At 32.2% G+C, this 19,642-nt stretch overlaps 1 protein-coding gene across 1 annotated transcript in view; it reads left to right on the forward strand.

Moving 5' to 3' along the window:
* The window catches only part of LOC113402037 (neuronal acetylcholine receptor subunit alpha-10-like), a 43,500-nt gene extending 24,122 nt beyond the window's left edge, over positions 1 to 19,378 (forward strand). The window contains exons 5-11 of the mRNA XM_026642152.2: positions 2,160 to 2,376; positions 4,610 to 4,744; positions 5,264 to 5,342; positions 9,566 to 9,665; positions 14,968 to 15,106; positions 16,600 to 16,790; positions 19,205 to 19,378. Of these exons, the coding sequence (XP_026497937.1) occupies positions 2,160 to 2,376; positions 4,610 to 4,744; positions 5,264 to 5,342; positions 9,566 to 9,665; positions 14,968 to 15,106; positions 16,600 to 16,790; positions 19,205 to 19,336 (993 nt within the window). The 3' untranslated portion in view covers positions 19,337 to 19,378. The remainder of the gene's footprint in view (positions 1 to 2,159; positions 2,377 to 4,609; positions 4,745 to 5,263; positions 5,343 to 9,565; positions 9,666 to 14,967; positions 15,107 to 16,599; positions 16,791 to 19,204) is intronic.
* Positions 19,379 to 19,642: the final 264 nt, after the last annotated feature.

The following is a 19,642-nucleotide window of genomic DNA, read 5'->3' on the forward strand; positions in this document are numbered from 1 at the left end:
ATTGCTAAGCTTCTCCCTTTGTATAATAAAAAATATCTTATTTGAGTTGATTCCTACTCTCAGCGTAATAGTTATGCTTTTATGAAAATAAAACCATTTTGATTCATTTGATTTGTGTTCATTACGGTTTCATTATGTATTTTTAAATATGACGAAAGAATTCGAATGAACGGATTCAGTGTTCACGCGTTATGAATATCGTGTACTTTAGATGAAATACGTTATTTCGGTTCAGTTATTGTTTGAGTCGAAGTCCTTAGTAATTTTAATACCAGTCTTACGTAATGATACTTAATACTATAAATTTGAATGAAAGCGTGCGTCTTTAGCATGAAAATGTATTTATTAGTAGTGAAGTAATTGTAACAGGTATAATATTGGATATATTATTTTTTTAAACAATAGTAACAAGTAGTAGTATTTAGTTTAGTTTTCAATAAAACGTTGTTGAATTCAGACTAATTTGGAAAACCATCAGCTTAAGTAAACTAAATAAACAATAGTGACGTCGTTTTAATTTATAAAACTCCTATGAACATTTATTTTTAACCAATATATCACAATAAATTATAATTAAAATCAAATTAGCAAAAATAATCTCAACTTCTGCGTTAATTAATTACGGCACTTTTATTAAAAGTGCACTCTCTCAACAGTAAAATCTTAGAGAATATTCACTTAAAGCTCTTTTGAAAGATTTGTTAATTAACAAAACGTGTTGTATTAATTTTATAATTGATAGTTTATTTAAAATTAAATTAATTAAAAATATATAGAATAAATTCTTCTTTTTTTGTTATTAAATCTATTCTAGTAACGTTTGTTGTTAAGTATTTTACATACATTATTTGTTGTTAGAAATGCATATGTGGCACATACTGTTACAATTATGTGTCTCTCTCTATCTCCTGTGCATTTATTATTTCCATCTGATTTGATGACCTCCATGGTCGAGTAGTGTGGACACCGATTTTCATGGGTACGCCACTCCGAGGTCCCGGGTTCGATTCCGTGCTAAGTCGATGTAGAAAAGTTCATTAGTTTTCGATGTTGTCTTGGGTCTGGGTGTTTGTGATACCGTCGTTACTTCTGATTTTCCATAAGACAAGTGCTTTAGCTACTTACATTGGGATCAGAGTAATGAATATGATGTTGTTCAATATTTATTTATTTATTTGTATTTGTCTGATTATGTGTTTCATTTATTTCCTTCATATAATAATCATATTACTTCACTGTTTGTTTTACTGTAACTGTTTTATCCATAGTGTTCAGCACTAAGGATAAAACAAGGTCTTATGTATAGCATTATATATAAAACTATATCAATTCTTAAATATAGGAGAGATGATACTATTGTTATAATAAAATCGTATGTGTAGAAGGATTTGACGCAAAACCGTTGATTCTTTTGACGTCGAAATCGCGATATTTTCGGAAGCTAGGATGTTTGTTTGTAACAACAATTTAGTTTTAAAATCTTAAAATCCGTCTTGGACGCTATCGATCTAAGCCGATTTATATTCGCGCTTGACTAGCAACTTTTATTTCCTTTTCAATACAGACGCTATAGAATCTTGTCGATCGGAATCATGTTTTGCACAAAATGAATTCACAATATTACGTTATCCTTCTGTTCTGTTCGAATTGATTTTGAATTCGACATTTCATATCTAAATAAATGTTTATTGAAACTCTGGAAAGGAAATTATTGACTTGAAATTGCAATTCTTAGGTGCTTAAAATCTATATACTATGAGAGCGCAATGAAAGAATTTCCTTTTGAAATCTGAATTCATTTAAAGCACTCGACACTCGATTGCTTTGTGAAAAATTTAGCAGAAAATGTAGTATGCGCTGGAATTAAATCCAGTTAAAATCAAATGCTGATTCATGCGTAGAAATATTTAAACAAGCTACATTTCTATAACTCTTGAATTAGTAGGTATTTATGTATTATAACTTTTATTAGTATTTATTTTTTACGTACCTTTTAAATCCATACTTCATTCAAACCTCTCAGAATTCTTGTAGCAAATATTGCTAACATACTCGTAGTATGTACGCTTAGGTTATGATAAAAATCGTATTTTACGTGAGTGAAAATAAAAATGGTTTAAATTTCTGTACTGAATAAAGATTGGAACTTTGTTTAACAGTTGGACCTAAAGAAACAATTTGACGAGGGTGACACAACCAATTACCAAACGAATGGTGAGTTCGATCTCGTGAGCTTCGAAGCGATCAAACACAACCAGTACTACTCGTGCTGCGTGGAGCCCTACCCAGATATTACTTACATTATCAAATTACAAAGACGCCCGATGTTTTACGTATTCAATCTGATCCTACCGTGTCTTCTCATCAATGGTATCGGTAAGTGTTTCATTTTGATTTATTTTAAAATGTAATTTTCATTTTATTCGATATATCTTTACTGACCTTCGGCTAGATTTTTGTGAATGATTTATACAGTATTTTCAAATCTAAGCGATTCAAATTTATGTAGTCGTTAGAGTATTGAATTCAAAATACTTGTCACCTCCAACTGTTTGAAATACAAAACGTATTTAAATTGAATCGATCCCGAAGAATAAAAGTAAACTGCGATTTAATACAATCGGATATCAATGTACTTATTTTTTCACTGTAATTTACGCAAGAGATGAATCAGTCTTTAGATCACGTAAATCAAATAATGGCAAGTTTAAACCCAGTTTTCATGTGTCTTATAATTTGTGTCTATTTAATCTTGTGCTCTATGATGAAGGAAAATATTGTAAGAATGAGTCGGATGAAATTCTGCCACGTATGTATCGATAAATCCACATTGGAGTAACGTAGTGGTATAAAATCCAAACCTTGTCCTCATTAGAGGAAGAATCCCAGCAGTGGCACGTTTACCGGTAACTTTACTTTTACTTTACATTTATGATTGATGCGAATTCGAATACTTCTACTATCATTAGTCAAATTAATGTAAATTTAATTACCCGACTAACAATTTATCTCGACGAAGTATTTTTAAACACGATATGAAATAATTTATCTCGTACTCGTCTAAGATACGCTCTGGCAAGTTTATAAGTTGCAGCGAGCTTCGAACTTTACTTGCTGTCCTTGAAAATTTTAAATATAATCCTAGACATGATAACTTTCGAAGAATATTTATACATTGAACGTATTTGATGTTACATTTCTACAAGCAAACAGCACTTAGCATTGTTGTGTTCCAGTTTGAAAGGCAAGTGAGCCAGTGTAACTACGGGCACAAGAGACATAACATCTTATTTTCCAAGATTTATGGCGCATTGACGTAAAGGATGGTTAATATTTCTTACAGCAGCATTGTCCATGGGCAGTAGTGATATAAAAAAGCTTTAGTGTCCGTTTGTTATTGATAGTTATTCCTGATGAAATTTTCAGCCGCAGGTCGTTAAAAGTGTGTTATTGTTGTTTTGATTTTGATGAGAGAGATTCCAAATAAAATATTTTTTATCATATGTTCCGTGTTGAAAAGGAAATTTTTAAATGAACTTTAGACTAATTATACACGTATATATACCTACACAGAATATTATTGGAAAAAAGGGATTCAATTTTATAAAGCGATTGAAACAAATTTAAAATCTGTTTTGAAATTTGTTTTATAAACATTTTAAATTACTTAAAAATAAACAATTTTATTTGTTACGATATATTAATAATTATTAATTTTACGTAAAACCGATTAACGAAGTTATCTTGACTCTGGTTGTAATTGTTTAATTTTAAGATATATTCAATTATGTCGTGACATAAGTTTGCTCGTCTGGGGTTTTTGAAACGAACGTTAGCAAAACTATTATAACAAAACTTTGCGTATGCAAATTTCGATGTACGGATAAGTCACAGGATTTAGTTCAAAAGTAAAAGTTTTTTAAAGTTAATGAACAATTTCCGTAATTTAAAATTACTTTGACAAAATTAAAAAGTGTCGTAAAAATTACGCTTATGGCCTACATGTTAGTTTTGATACGAGAATAAATTTGAAGTAATATTTAATACTTTTTCGCTAAGTTACATGCCGCTTGACTTGATTTTTAAACAGACTTTTCACTCTAATCAGTTAACTGGTTACTGAAATATTCTTAAAGAAATATTCTCCGACAGCACATAATACTAATATCGACGTAGTAATATTATTATTAATGCTTTAAATTGAAAACATGAACGATGTCCATCGTTGTTACTCAGAAAATACTTAGCGTAAAACTGTTTGAAATTGATTCCAAGTTACACTGATATTTCCTACGGTTTACTGCGAATAATATTGCCGGGGGAGGTCTTATTTATATACGGGAATGTTTTCGTCAATTATTGTTAGGGAATGGAAAGATGAAACTACGGTTAAATTATAAAATTTATAAATTACGTTTAAGAAAATGAAAATATTTTTTTACAATTCATTAATTATAACAATATTTATAAATATTTAAGATGTACATAATATGTACATTTGTGTCGCCATGTCTACCGCGAAAGTGTCATATTACTATATGCGTTTTTATTTATAATTTTCCTCAATAGAAAATAACATAAGTGTATTTCATTCTATTAATATTTTTAGCGTTGCTGGTGTTCTATGTGCCATCGGAGTCCGGCGAGAAGGTGACTTTGGGTATAAGTGCGTTACTGTCAATGACGGTTTTCTTAATGACGATTCGTGATACACTTCCACCTACTGAAAAGACGCCTCTCATAAGTAAGATATATTACTATAAATATATGTATGTATTCATGTATCTAATGTACAATGAGCATCTAACAGAGCAGCAATTACACTACTTATAACATCGATAACCGTGGGTCCCTCTTCTGCTCCAAGAGTTTGTTTATATTTATCATTGTTGAAAAAACTTTAGAATGAATTACTACCTAATATCATTAGTACTTAAGTCTCAATTTCGATCGCTTTAACCATCTGTTAATGATCCGATATTACCTATCAAAATAAGGAATATTTAAAATTGCGTTACAATGTTCAAATAATAGTTGGAAAATCGTCCAAGAAAATAATAATACAAATAATGATTTAAGACGAGTACTTTGTAATTTAGTCCAGAGCCTAAAGCGACCTAATACTATCTCATTAATAAATGAGTGTACCTCGAGAGAAATAGAAAATAATGATGTCATTCCTCTCGTCCCTTATAAGTACGACTTGAAATAACAACGCTACGGATTCGATTTGTTTGGTCTCTAAACACTTGAATTATTACAGGTTTGTATTATGGAGTGAGTACGTGCCTGGTTTCCTTCTCAGCGTCTCTGTCGGTCGTGACACTCAATATATCTTACAGGCAAGTTTTATTTTTCTAATTAACTCATTCAATCTTAAGTCTTCCGGTTGTTATTATATAATTACAAGAGAAAGGGTTTATTCTTGTCACGACAATAGTCTTTTTTAACTGTGAAGCGCCGCTATTTTCAAAATTATATTACACACAAAAAACTTTTCCGAAACGTGCTGCATCTTCTGGTATATGTTTCTTGTATATTGGTTTAAAAGTTTCGTCAATTAAGTATCAAAGAAAACTACTACTTTAATTATGTAGATAATGGTTCCTTAATTCTCATTACGACTCAGTACATGATTAAAATTTAAATTTCTATTACTGTCTCTAAATTGCTAAAGTTTCCGAGTTAAAGTGCGACTTAAATATTTAACTTTATCGAAACTTAAATTGATATTAATTAGTTTGATATTTTAAAAAAAAATCAAGAAACCGTATTTTGTAAGGGTCTAGTGTTATTAACTTTATATTAAGCTAAGTGTCGCACGCGGCTTTACTCCCGTTCAAGGTAAAAAAATAAATCTATCTCCTCCTTTGGGGTTCTAGTTAGCTTTACAAATGTCATCAAATCCGGTTTAGTTATGTGGCCGTGAAGACGTAACAGACAGAGAGACAGACAGACAGACAGACTTATTGTCGCAATTATATTATTACATATAATTTGAGATTAATGAGATTACATAATATATATTATAAGCATAGATGACAAATGTTTTTTGTTTATCATATAATTTTCTCATTTCCTTTATGATATAATACAAGTCTGTAGAGGAGATTTATTCTGAATAAATACTACTATTCGTATGAGTTTTTTTTGGCTTTCTCCGTTATAATCGTCACACAAGATTACTTCTTCGCTATAGACGATCCCGATCCCAATTACATTTTTGCTTCTTTTCTAATAACCATAAAATCCTTAAACTTACTATATACATGTACTAGCCGAAAGCGTGGCATTATTTGCGCAAAATTTGTAAAATTTTATAGCACACAAGCCTTCACTCCCATTTTACCATAAATACATTAATTTATTTCCCATACAAACTTTTCACTTTTAAGGGCTAAGGAGTGATTTTCTTAATTTAATCTAACCTATGTCCCGATGGTATCCCGGAACATAAACTATTTCCATACAAAATTAGATCTAAATCGGTTCAGCGGTTCAAGCGTGAAGGGATTTCACTGTACATAATAATGGTTAAAAAATATATATATATATATATATATATATATATCCCGCTGAGTTTCTTTCGCCGGTTCTTCTCAGGTCCGAGGTGCTAAATTCCGAACCGGTGGTAGATTTTTGACAATCAATAAGTAAGTGTAAACACTTATATATTGAATAAAGATTTTTGACTTTGACTTTGACTTTGGATAACAGACAGAGTTACTTTCGCATTTATAATATTAGTAGGGATTTAATTTATTAGAGTAACAGAGTAACAGAAATTTTATGACGTATAGTATCTTTTTAATAGAATTTTAAAATGACTTATATAAATTCAGTCACGCAACAGCCTAAACAACAGGATACAATCTTGCACAGGATGTTACAAAATTCATCTCTAAAGGGTAACCCCCTCGGAAATGAATGGAGGGACTATAATTTATATAGATATTAATTATTTCTGATGTTAGAAATATGGAAATTGGTGAAGTCTGGACGAAGTACGTAAATAGTTATATGGTATACTTCCTTTGTTTTCAAATTTTGTGGCAGTTTTCGTTAATCTATACATATAATAAAATTGGAGTGTCTGTTTGTAATATTAAAATAACCGCTTATACTAATTACATATGTATACACGGTACATAGAATAAATAATTTATATTTAAAATTTTGTCTGTCTGTGTTTGTACCGGCTAATCTCTGAAAGGGCTGGATCGATTTTGACGGGACTTTCACTGGTAGATGATGTAATAAGGAGTAACTTAGGCTACAACAAAAACCTTTTGTTAAATTCAAACGCGCACGAAGTCGGACACACAGCTAGTAAAAAATAAAATAATAAATAGTTGACTGTTGAATTTTTTTTTTTTTTTGCGGGCTACATTTGTCAGCATAATTTGTTGTGTAACAAAAATAGTGTGTCAATGGTGTACCAGGACCAAGATTAGGGAAAATTCTTTAAAAGGTAAATCATTAGATAGCTTTTTTTTTGGAATATAGCATATAACTGGTAAAGAAGATATTTAAAAATTACTATTTTTTTTTTAATATTAATTCTATGACACTATCCCATGCACAGTTCCTTCGCTTATAGGTACGCCAATAAAACTGATATATTGTCTTCATTTCTCGGGGCGCCTTCCTAGAGTTATCTATTCATTCTTCTATACTGTTATAATACATGTGATTGTGCATTAATGGTACGTTATTAAGATGGGCCGATAAATAATGATAATTATAGTAATAATCATCTAAGAATAATAAGGTAATCAATAGCTAGTATTACTTAGTTACCGTTGGCTATTGTAGTAATTGATATCCTATTCAGTACAGCATAATATTTTTATATTTTATTATAATTAATGTCTCTTTGACTACACGATACTCGGAGTTCATAATTCTCCTATCGGGAAATTACTAAAACTTTAATTAAAATTGTCAAAGCTAAAGACCTCGATTACGAGACCGATAGCCACCAGTGATAGATGTACACGTACTACCTACTCGCTTGAAATATTTTACTACTAAATTAAAGCATAGTGTACGTAGTCCATACTAATATTATAAATGCGAAAGTAACTCTGTCTGTCTGTCTCGCTTTCACGCGAAAACTACTGGACCGATTTAAATGAAATTTGGTACACAAATAGTCTAGAGCTTGAGAAAGGACTTTTTATTTGGAAAAAAGTGCTGTAAAGGGTTGAAAAGGGGGATGAAACGTTGTAAGTTGTTGAAAGTTTTGTAATTTTTTTTTTAGAACTAGAAGTACAAACCTTATATTTTAGGCTGTACACTTATAAACTAACATATAATGACACCCACTAAGGAGCGAATTTTTGGAAATTCTATCCCTAAGGGGTGAAATAGGGGTCAGGGCGTCACGGTAGCATGCGCAAGCGATCCCTTGGCGCCCGCCGAAAGACGGAGAGGGTACCGCTGGTTTTTTAGTGGGTAAACCTGGCGTACCTGGGCGCACTCGGCGTCCAGGGCTCCGGGGAGTCCCACACACCCCACACCTTCCATCACGTGGGGGAAGCGCGTAACGCGTTTTTCCAGCGAGAAAAAAAAAATAAGGGATTGAATGTTTGTATGGAAGTTCGTAATTTTTTAAGTTACAAATTGGAAACTTTGATTTTGGAATACTGATTAAAAAGGAGTAGATACTTATTTAAGTGTTTCTGCATATTCTACCCCTATGGGGGTGAAATAAGGGTTGAAAGTTTGTATAGAAGTCCGTCATTTTTTAAAATAGAAACATAAAACTTTATTTTTGGGATATTGATCAAAAATTTAAGATATTCTACTACTTAGGGGGGTGAAATAAGGGTTGAAAGTTTTTATGGAAGTCGTCATTTTTTAAGCTAAAAATATGAAACTTTATGTTTGGGATACTGATTAAAAATGATTAAATACGTATTTAAGTGTTTCTAGATATTCCACCTCTAAGGGGTTTAATAGGTTGACATTTCTTCTTCGTCGTCATTTTTGAAGTTAGAAGCATGAAACTTTATTTTTGGGCTACTGATTAAAAATGAGTAGATACGTATTTAAGCGTTTCTTGATATTTTAGGCTTAAAGGGAAAAGTAGGTGTTGACATTTCGTATACAGATTAGTCTGGGAGTCCGTTATTTTGAAGTTAGAAGTTCGAAATTTTATTTTTGGGCTATCGATTAAAAGTGAGCTGATTCGCATTTAAGCGTTTCTGGATATTCTACCCTAAGGGCTGAATTAATATAATATTTTAAGTTAATTTGTAAATATATTCATATTCTACGCGAGCAAAGCCGCGGGTAACAGCTAGTGTGATATAATTATTACACACAATTCCGATTTCATGTTTTTTTTTAATAAGTCGTATAGTCGTACGCGAATTTCAATGTTTTGATAACATTTATTTATCAATTTAAATGGTTTTGAATTAAAATGGTCATTTAAATTGATAATGGTCGAAAATGAAAGTAATTTTGGTCCAAAGTATTTTAAATCGATTTTTTATAAAGTGTTATTAATATGTGAATACAATGAAGTGTGTAGAGATAACGAGCGATTTTTTCGTAGAGGAGTGAGAGGGCAGCCTGTACCGGCGCTTGTGCGCGAGCTTGTGCTGCAGCGGCTTGCGCGCATGCTCTGCATCTACTTCGATACTGATGCACAGAAGGTAATTTACACACATAAATGAACATCATACCAAAGTAACGCACACATACAACATAATATTTCCTTTTCTTTATTGTTTTTATGAAATACTAATTATATTATAGTTATTTTACTACACCACAAATCTGTATTTGTTCAAAGTTTCAACTCAATTGGATGAATAACAAACGGACAAGTCAAAGAAACATTTAACTGTTTTTATAAAAAACATACATATCTCTTATAAAATGTCTTCGCTAAATTTATATAGTTATTTATATTTATAGAAAATATTAATTAGTTATTAGACTGGGCAATGTAATAAATTATTGGATATTAAGCTAGGCATAGTTCTCATTAGATGTACGCGGTAGAATGGGCTTACAAAGGAAACAAAGGCTTATTTTCATTTTGAAGTGTTTCAAAATGTTGACCTCTCTGCGCATTTATACCGACTATCGGTATTCTGTCGTTAGGCTCTGGTGAACTCGTTAATTAGTTTTTATTTGCTGTAAAATGATATTTAGTATTAAATAGCGCGAACTTTACTTTTTGTAAATAATTCAATCTTAAATTTTAATATATGTCTATTTATTGCAGTAATTTGCACCTATTTATTGCACCAATTGCAATTGCCTACCGGTTCAAAAAAATGTGTTGAGGCAAAGAATGAACGGCTACGTATCGAAATACGTGTAGTGACTTTCATGATATTCTGTCACAACACCAAAAGAAAAGTCATGACTCGTTTTCAGCGCTGGCTAATTAAACGTACCCATGGTATAGAACAATCAGTGCCCAAAAAAACCAGATAATCAGCACTGTTACTTAAATTATAAACTCAAAGGCTTTTAATTATAATGTACGTCTACATCACTCCAAGAGTTTGGTTAGGAGTTGTTAATATTAATATCGATAAAATTATAAGTCGGTTTTCATTTCCTCTTCATCTTCTCTCATATTTCAGCACCGCTGTATGCTAGTGAAAAACTTTTCAAGTACGACTGTTTTTAATGCTCTAACTCTATTTCTTATATTAAAATAACTATTGAATTAACATACGTAAAAAAATCTCTAACAAAGATTCGATTTTCAGAAAAAATAAGAAATATCACGAAATATATTCGGTCACGTTCACGTGTAAAGGTGCCAAAGTTAATTTTATTTATTCCATCGATTAGTCGTCGTCCTTATTCTAATCACGACTTTGATAGTGTTAGGCCTCTTGGATGTTAATGTTATGAGCCAAAACTACGTAACGAATTGCTCGATCAATAACGTTGTGGTCGTCTTGGGAAATGTCAAATTTGTACTGGAACCTTTCGGGGACTGAATTTTCGATTCAAATTGCGGTATATCTGGTAACTGTAGCAACGCTAGAACTTCTATAAGCTATGTGTTCAAATTATATAATCAATATTTAAACGTTTTTACCTTTGACTTGTTGACATACTGTAAAAATATCGCACTGTATAAAATATTAATTAATTTTTGTAGATAGGTATATATGTATTCCTTTTTTAGCCAATGCTATCTTACTTTTAATGAAAATAATGGATTGGAAATTAATGATCAGCCTAGTGTAAGAATTTATATAAATATGAATAAAAATTATCTATCCGTAATGGCAAAATCATTATTGGTATTATTATTATTATTTTTTATTTAATAATAGAATATACAAAAAAAAATAAGAGAATTCGAACAAACCAACCAAACTATCGTGGACTTAACCACATGCTCAGCTTTCTTTTTCACGTGCGCTTATTCAAAGTAATTGTAGAAAAGAAGAAATTTAAATGCTACGTGCAATTTTATTGAAGCAATCATTATTCGTAAGTTTATCATAGATTTTAAATATGAGATGCAGTTATGGACACTTAGGATTATTGCGAAAATGTGGTTTGATGGTGAACTATGTGAGTAGAAAGTACTGCTGCATCAAGAATCAATCTTCGTTAACTACTTTAAAAACCTTTTTTTATTTTTAAACGTGCAATTATTGTTCAACGTAAAAAAATAAAAAAAGATGTCATACCTATATCGGAAAGCATAAAATTACAAAGTTTGGTCACACAAAATGTTATCCCCGGTGGTTTGCTACTGTCGGCACCACTGGCTGAGCTATATGTGAATGACATATAATGGTGGAATATCATGCTCCTATTTAAAATCTTTAAATATGTAAAAAATATCCTGATTAATTGGAACCACACATGCAGGAAGTAGCCAGTTGTATACTTTTCGTACTTCTATTTCAGCGTTTTCAGCGTTATAAAATGTACCATTGGACTAGGCAAATGTTTTCAACTGTTTTTTACATTAAAGATGTGAATTGACATTAATATTTTAAATTTAATTTTCATAAGAATAAATAATCTATACTATAATATTATAAAGAGGAAAACTTTGTTTGTTTGTTTGTAATGATTAGGCTCAAAAACTACTGGACCGATTTAAAAAAATCTTTCACCATTCGAAAGCTACATTATCCACGAGTAACATAGGCTAAATTTTAATTTGGCAAAAATAGGGTTCCGTAAGATATTTGGATTTTTCGGACACAAGGTGTAAAAAATCAACCAAAAAAAGTTACTTATTTTGCGTACGCTGCCTAAACTATAAAAGATAGACCCATAAAATGTTCAAATTCTTCAATGTTCAAAAAATAGATCTTATAAATGTCTACAAAAATGTCCACGACACACTATACCTATCTATGTCGAGTGAGGCACAACAACCATTTTTTATTTAAAAATCTTGAATTTTTTTTGGACTACATTTAAACGCATTTATTTTACTCATGCTATTAATCCTTATCAAAATAATTTCTCCCAGGAATGAAACAGTCAACGAAATAAAAAAATTAATTATGCAGAAAGTACCGGGTGAAGTTAAGTGCTATAAATCCGTCACTAAAATCGAGGACGCAGTGCACTACCCCAGGAATTTTTAAATTGTCTGAACCCCGCTGGGCTACCACCTCATGAACTGTCGTTAAAATTTGGCACGCCGATAATGCTTCTCAGAAATGTAAGCCCCCCCCCCCCTCAACATGTGTAATGGCACGAGACTTCTTATAAAGGAGCTAAAAGATAATTTAATAGTAGCGAAGATTATTATCACCAGCCCTGCAGCTGGTGAATTAGCTCATATACCAAGAAAACCCATGATTCCTACTGATTTGCCTCTATCCTTCAAAAGGCTCCAATTTCTAGTAAAAATTTCTTTCGCACTAACGATAAAAAAATTCCAGGGCAAAACATTCAAATTAGTAAGAATTGATTTACGAAAATAATGTTTTACGCATGGGTTTAAGTTAACTTTACGTTACCCTATCACGGGTCGGGGCTCCCGACCATCAGTATATTTTACAGTGTGTATACTCTACAATCCTCTCCCTTTGAGGCGAAGGTTTGGAGCATATTCCACCACGCTGCTCCAATGCGGGTTGGTGGAATACACATGTGGCAGAATTTCGTTGAAATTAGATACATGCAGGTTTCCTCACGATGTTTTCCTTCACCGCCGAGCACGAGATGAATTATAACCACAAACTAAGCACATGAAAATTCAGTGATGCCTGCCTGGACTTGAACCCGAAATCATCGGTTAAGATGCACGCGTTCTAACCACTGGGCCATATCGTCTCAAACTTAAACTCGCTCACTTATCTTGAATAATCCTGATATTGCGAATAAAATATATATATATTTTACCTGTCAGAAATCACGTGACAAATAGTGAAGTGTACTGTATTGTATGAAGATGACAGATACGGGTACAATTAGACAATTACTACTATTCGTAGGCAAAATCTTTATTAGAATATATAAACTAGCCAGCTAAAATATTAAAGAGATTTATAATTCTGTTTTGATAACTGTTACTAAACCGAGATGGCCCAGTGCCACGTAGAAAGCGTGCATCTTAACCAATGATTGCGGTTTCAAGCGAAGACAAGCACCACTGAATTTTCATTTGCCTAATTATTAATTTAAATTAATAATTCATTAGAATACTAATTTAATAGCCAAGTTACCATTCAATTAAAGTATAATTAAAACAAAATACAAAATTCCACCACTGGGCAAAGGACTTCTCCCCTTGAGTAAGCTTCGAGCTTTTTCAACCACTCTGCTCTAATGCGTGTTAGTGGATACACATGTGACAGAGTTTCATTCGACTCATACAGGATTCCTCGAGTTCTAAACGTACACGTGTCGTAATTAGCAATGAAATTTTCACTAGCCCGCATTAGTGCAGCGTGTTGGAGTAAGCTCCAAACATTCTCATTAAAGTGAGATTATTTTGATTTTTTTTTACTTTAACTGTTACTATGAGCGATACCTTTAACTGATGACAACCTGATATTTCATAGAGATATTTTGTTAAAATTCATAATATATAAATGAGTTTTCGGACCCCGTTTCTGAGAAATTAAATATTCACTTGTAAAGTTTTGATACTGATTGGGTAATCTAAAACGTAGTCCTAAACTTCGAAGTAAAGTCAAAGTTAGATAACATTTTTTTTGCCCAATTTTGCAATTTGTTTTTCTCAAAGTTTCATCGTTTATTAAGTTAAGCATTCTTGAGAGACGACTTTTTCATTAAAATTCAGTTATCACACACATAAAGCCGTTTTGTTTGTACGTTCCGTTAGATTTACATATTTTTAATATAAATCAAAGATGAGTTGTTGTGGTAATAACTGCAATTTGTGGATAGTGTATTGGATCCAATACAAAATGGATTGCAACGTCTAAAATACATTTTATAAATATGTTGCTCAACGGTGCGGTCAGAAGCGAACGCTGAAAAGATTGAAAACGTTGCAAAATTTCAGTAGTAAAAAATAAACTTTGAAATCGGTACTGAAAGATACCGTGAATTTTGCTCCGAGTAAGTTATTGAATGGTCTACTTCATGGCTGAATGAAAAGTTAATTCCAAAAAATTAATATCTGCCGATTGCAACTCTATGGTTTTTTTTTTATTTACTCATGTAGTTTAAAACAACAGTCTAGTACTTTTAATATATATGATTCGCTAGTATTTAATTCAAAAAATATTTGTACTTCTCTATAAAAATATTATTTATGAAATTAAAAAAAACAATGATTGTATGTATACCTTATGTTAGCATTACCTTCTGTTTGAATAATATACAATCTTTCAGAGTCAAATCTGTAATTATTATATTGCAACGATATATCTAAAAGTTTTATAAGACTACGTATATTTTTAAAGATAAACAATAATATCAAACAATTATTTAAAAAAATAACCTACGAATTTGGTTTTTTTTTATTATGGATACCAGGGCGACAGCAGTGCCGTGACGGTAACAGCGGGCGTTCAGGTAAATCCACGTACGGGTTCACGCTTGAAAGCGGAAGTACAACGTGACGGGCCGCCTCCTGCTTCGCCACGTTTTGCTCGACAAAACCACAACCATCTCAGTGAGTAATTAATTAATTATGTTCGGCCTAAGTTATACTTATACGATTAAAATTATATAGTTCAAGGATTAATCTAAGAAAGTACAGACATTTAAACAGACTCATGGGGACGTATCACATTTATATTTAAAACAAATTAGCTCCTAAACTTAATTCGTTATTTTGTATGACACTTCAACAAAAAACTATAGCTAAACTACTATATAATAAACTAATCGTAATATTTCAAAACGCGTAGACTTGATTCTAATAATTTCAAGCAGCAATCTGTATTTTTTATGTCTTATAATATTTATAGTTAAACAATCTTATATTATAGGTAAGAAACAATAGTTTATCAACATTTTCGCCTCGCAGATTACTCCTTCTGTCTCATTAAATTTGTCGTCGACTCGTCGGTGGAGCTGATAAGAATTTCAGTGCTACCTTTCTCAAAGACAGAAGTAGACTAGAATTCCAGTAAGAATAAATGTCTGCACTTCTCTGTAACATAGTTTCTGACAAGTATGCTTGAATGGTTATCCTAATTTGGGATAAACAATCACTGTTCTCCACACCAGAGGTTCCTATTAAATTACAAGTAGATTTATCATGGGCGTCCCAAAGCCCTTCCGCTTTTTCGGGAGACGGTATTCTAGATCAACAAGATGGCTGTGATTCTTCAGAATGACAATTTTCACTTATTATATAATGGTTTTCTATTTCTAAGGTGGCAATGTCAACTTCATCAGAATTCAGATATGTGCCTTTAAATCTTGGATCCAATAATGTTGCAGTCGATTCATTGATTCATGCAACCGTGTTTTCATATTTCTCATTATTTCGCTTTCATTTTCGTCTCTAGTTTGCAGCTTCCTATTTAATAGTGATATCAAAGGAATTGCAAGGGAAATGCATGCGTTATCATATGACAGATCAAGTGTAGCTTCATAAAAAAACTTTAGTACCTCAGTAAGATTCTTTATAATATCCCAGTTCCAACTCACAACAAACAAAACGCATTGCGAACACAAGCAAGTCACGACATGATTAGACAATTACCGCTCCGATTATGACCGAGCACAGCGCGGCAACTCCCGAACGCAGTCGGTTTCGGTCGCAGTTTCGGCAAGTTTACTGCCGAAACCGAAACTAAACCGAAACTCATTTTTTTGCCGAAACTCAACCGAAACCGAAACCGAACTTTCGGTCGGACATTATTAAAAACGTAGACTATGCGCGTTTTACGCGCGTCACTTTTGTTACACTTTAGTTACAGGCGCATTATTTTTAAACGTATTACCATATGTATTTTTTTGGTGAGCTTCTCTTAAACAGCTCTGCGTCTCTTAAAACTAAATTTCGTAAAATCCTTTCTTAGTCCGCCTCTACATTCTAAAAAGAAAGACTTCCTACAAATCTGAAGTCTATGTGTATTTTATAGTTTAGGCTGCTGGTTTATAGTCTGTTATACAAGACTATTGCCTTATTTGTACAAAGATATGTTTTTACAGACCGAGGTACAGCAAGCGCGGTTGGCGTGGGTGCAGGTGTCGGCGTGGGCGAAGCGGTGGTATCCGTGTGCACGAACGCATGTCCTCGCTGCGCGTGCTGCGGCTGTACGCTACGCGATGCGGCCGCTCGGCACGAGCAACGCGTCGCTGCCAACGAGCGACTCGAGCGCGCAAATCTCGAGTGGAAACAGGTAGTGTATTTACATCTGCTATTTTTATTATTTATTGATAGTTAGAAGATAATTTTTTTTTTAAATATGTAAAACCGCAATAAGTCGCCTATGGTTCAATCAAAAGTAATCACAAAATGAGCTTAATATTTTTAAAAAGCTAATTCGACTCGCTCTGCCTTAACGTTAGAAGCCAGACAAAGGTTGGTCTAGTAACTACTTTACTGGGTCTGGACTAAAACAAATATGCGTACAGCCGTTGAACCTTAAGAAATGGAATAGTAGCTTCAATGGATGCTAATTTCATATGCATATTCCTTGTGATAGATGATGAAACTCTTTTAAATAAGTTGGATCCATTTCGTTCGCATTTATAGTTATAGTTGTCCGCTTTATTTTTTTTCTTCAAAATACAATTGTATTTATCATTACCGATCTTAAATTAGCTAACTAGCAATCCGAAACCGTAGAATAAACATACTGTTGTTTGTGTATATTCTATGGTTATGGATATGTGATCTGAAAGCGCCTGAATACCTCAAATACAAATTTGCGTGCCCCCCGATTACTACTTCTGCAGTGAAGTTAACCCAATACTTCGAGCTCCCCTCCATCGTTGTGGTATTTTCTAAATCCTTCCACGCTGAGGCTATAAAGCTGTGGAATTTACTCTCTTTGACGTAGAAAAAGCAATCAGTAAAAGTCATTAAAGTATAAGGTTAAAAGACTTTTTTCTCACGCTGCAACGTACATAACAATCTCTTTGTTAACAATTTCTTAACTCATTTAGTTTTTCCCTTGAGTTGAAACAATTCGTTTTTTTTTACTTGTAGTAACAAATACCTATTGGTTCATTTTAAAAGAATTATACTACATATATTCTCTATTCAGCTCAGATTTGATTACATAACATAACATAATCAGCCTGTAAATTTCCCACTGCTGGGCTAAGGCCTCCTCTCCCGTTGAGGAGAAGGTATGGAGCATATTCCACCACGCTGCTCCAATGCGGGTTGGTGGAATACACATGTGGCAGAATTTCGTTGAAATTAGACACATGCAGGTTTCCTTACGATGTTTTCCTTCACCGCCGAGCACGAGATGAATTATAAACACAAATTAAGCACATGAAAATTCAGTGGTGCCTGCCTGGGTTTGAACCCGAATTCATCGGTTAAGATGCACGCGTTCTAACCACTGAGCCATATCGGCTCTTTGATTTTCAGATTTGATTGGTAGATACGTTTTTTCAATGACTGCATTTGCATATTTTGTCCAAGTGAATAGTAATTATCGGAAATATATTATCCTTTTTATTTTAAAAGATTGATTTTTTAATGGAGCTACAGGTGACGGATTTATATATTTATGATAAACCAATAAAAACAGTCAAGATATTGAAAAATTACACGCATTTCAATATTTTATAACAAACAAAACAGATATTTCCCAGAAAACTAGCATCGCTCAACAAAAATAAAAATGAAACGTCGTAAACTCGTATATCAATGTCGCTCCGTGACCATTCATTGCGAAAATATCACCCCATTAATTTGGGGATATAATATTTTTATTATTTCAATCAGTAACAATAAAAATATTGTACCTTATAATAATAAATAAAGTATCAGATGCCCCTAAACGAACTCACCGTTGGTTTGATTGACAGATCCTTAGTTCAAATATCTCCCCTTGAAATAAACGAAAAACCGATCGTACGGTTGAACATCTTATAAAACTCATAAACTGATTAGAAAAGTGAGGGAATATCGAGTGTGTTTGCCAACATTTTGTGCACTTTAATTTGTCTGCACAGCTGGCTATTCTACCTTTAGAAAGGCTGTCCTGACCGTAATCGGAACATTATCATCAGCCAAATCAAATAAAATACATTAAATCATTACGTATTTGCAGAAAAGGAACATGACTTAAGTCATTAATAAATGAGTAAACATATAATTATAATAAGTCTTTTATTAAAAAAAAATAACTTATAATAAATTACATAAATAGACAAAAATAATATAAATTGCATAAATAGACAAAAGATGATTCTTTCTTGTAAGATATTGACAATGTTAAGATTAAATTCATAAATAAATATGAAGGCATATACGCATAATATGCAGTTTTTTTTTTAATTATGTTAACAGCTCTAATGGCCCACTGATAGGAAACATTTGTTTTTATTTCGTGCCAAATTACAAAAATTAGGATATTTATTATAAATGATATATACTATAATCCGAATTATATGGTGTACGAAATTTCATCTCAATTATTTGAGAAACATTCATTTAAAATTCAATGGCAAAATTTGCCGCACACGTATGTACTTAAAGGTAAAGTTTAATAAAATGTTATTATGTTGTAAGGTATGTATATACTACGCCTTATCATTGGTTACTAATAATAAATTGTTTATTTAAACTTAGGTGGCTGTAGTAGCAGACAGAGCTTTGCTTGCAGTTTTCGTGCTGGTCACCACAATAGCAACGGCGGCTATCCTTCTGCCTCAAATTAACAACCTTCACGTCGGAAACACGCCCTTAAAACCTCCTACTTAGATTTTATTCATAAACAGTGTATTTAAAATGTCAACGAATTATTGTTTCATTCATAAACACATTAAGGATATTATAATTATTGTTTTGTATTATTTACTCATGTAAATATTTTATTCTTAAAAAATAATATTAATAAAAATATGTAATGACCACCTCCTTGCGTTATCTATAGAATTTCAATGGAACTATACTACTACTACTAGGGGTTTAACATAATTTTTTTGGACACAAAATATTTTTGTATATTATACAAATACAACGCCCTCGTTTGATCTCGAAAGAATAATTAGTCTTTACGTAATATTA

The sequence above is a fragment of the Vanessa tameamea genome, chromosome 2, assembly GCF_037043105.1.
Source record: "Vanessa tameamea isolate UH-Manoa-2023 chromosome 2, ilVanTame1 primary haplotype, whole genome shotgun sequence".
Lineage (NCBI taxonomy): Eukaryota > Metazoa > Arthropoda > Insecta > Lepidoptera > Nymphalidae > Vanessa > Vanessa tameamea.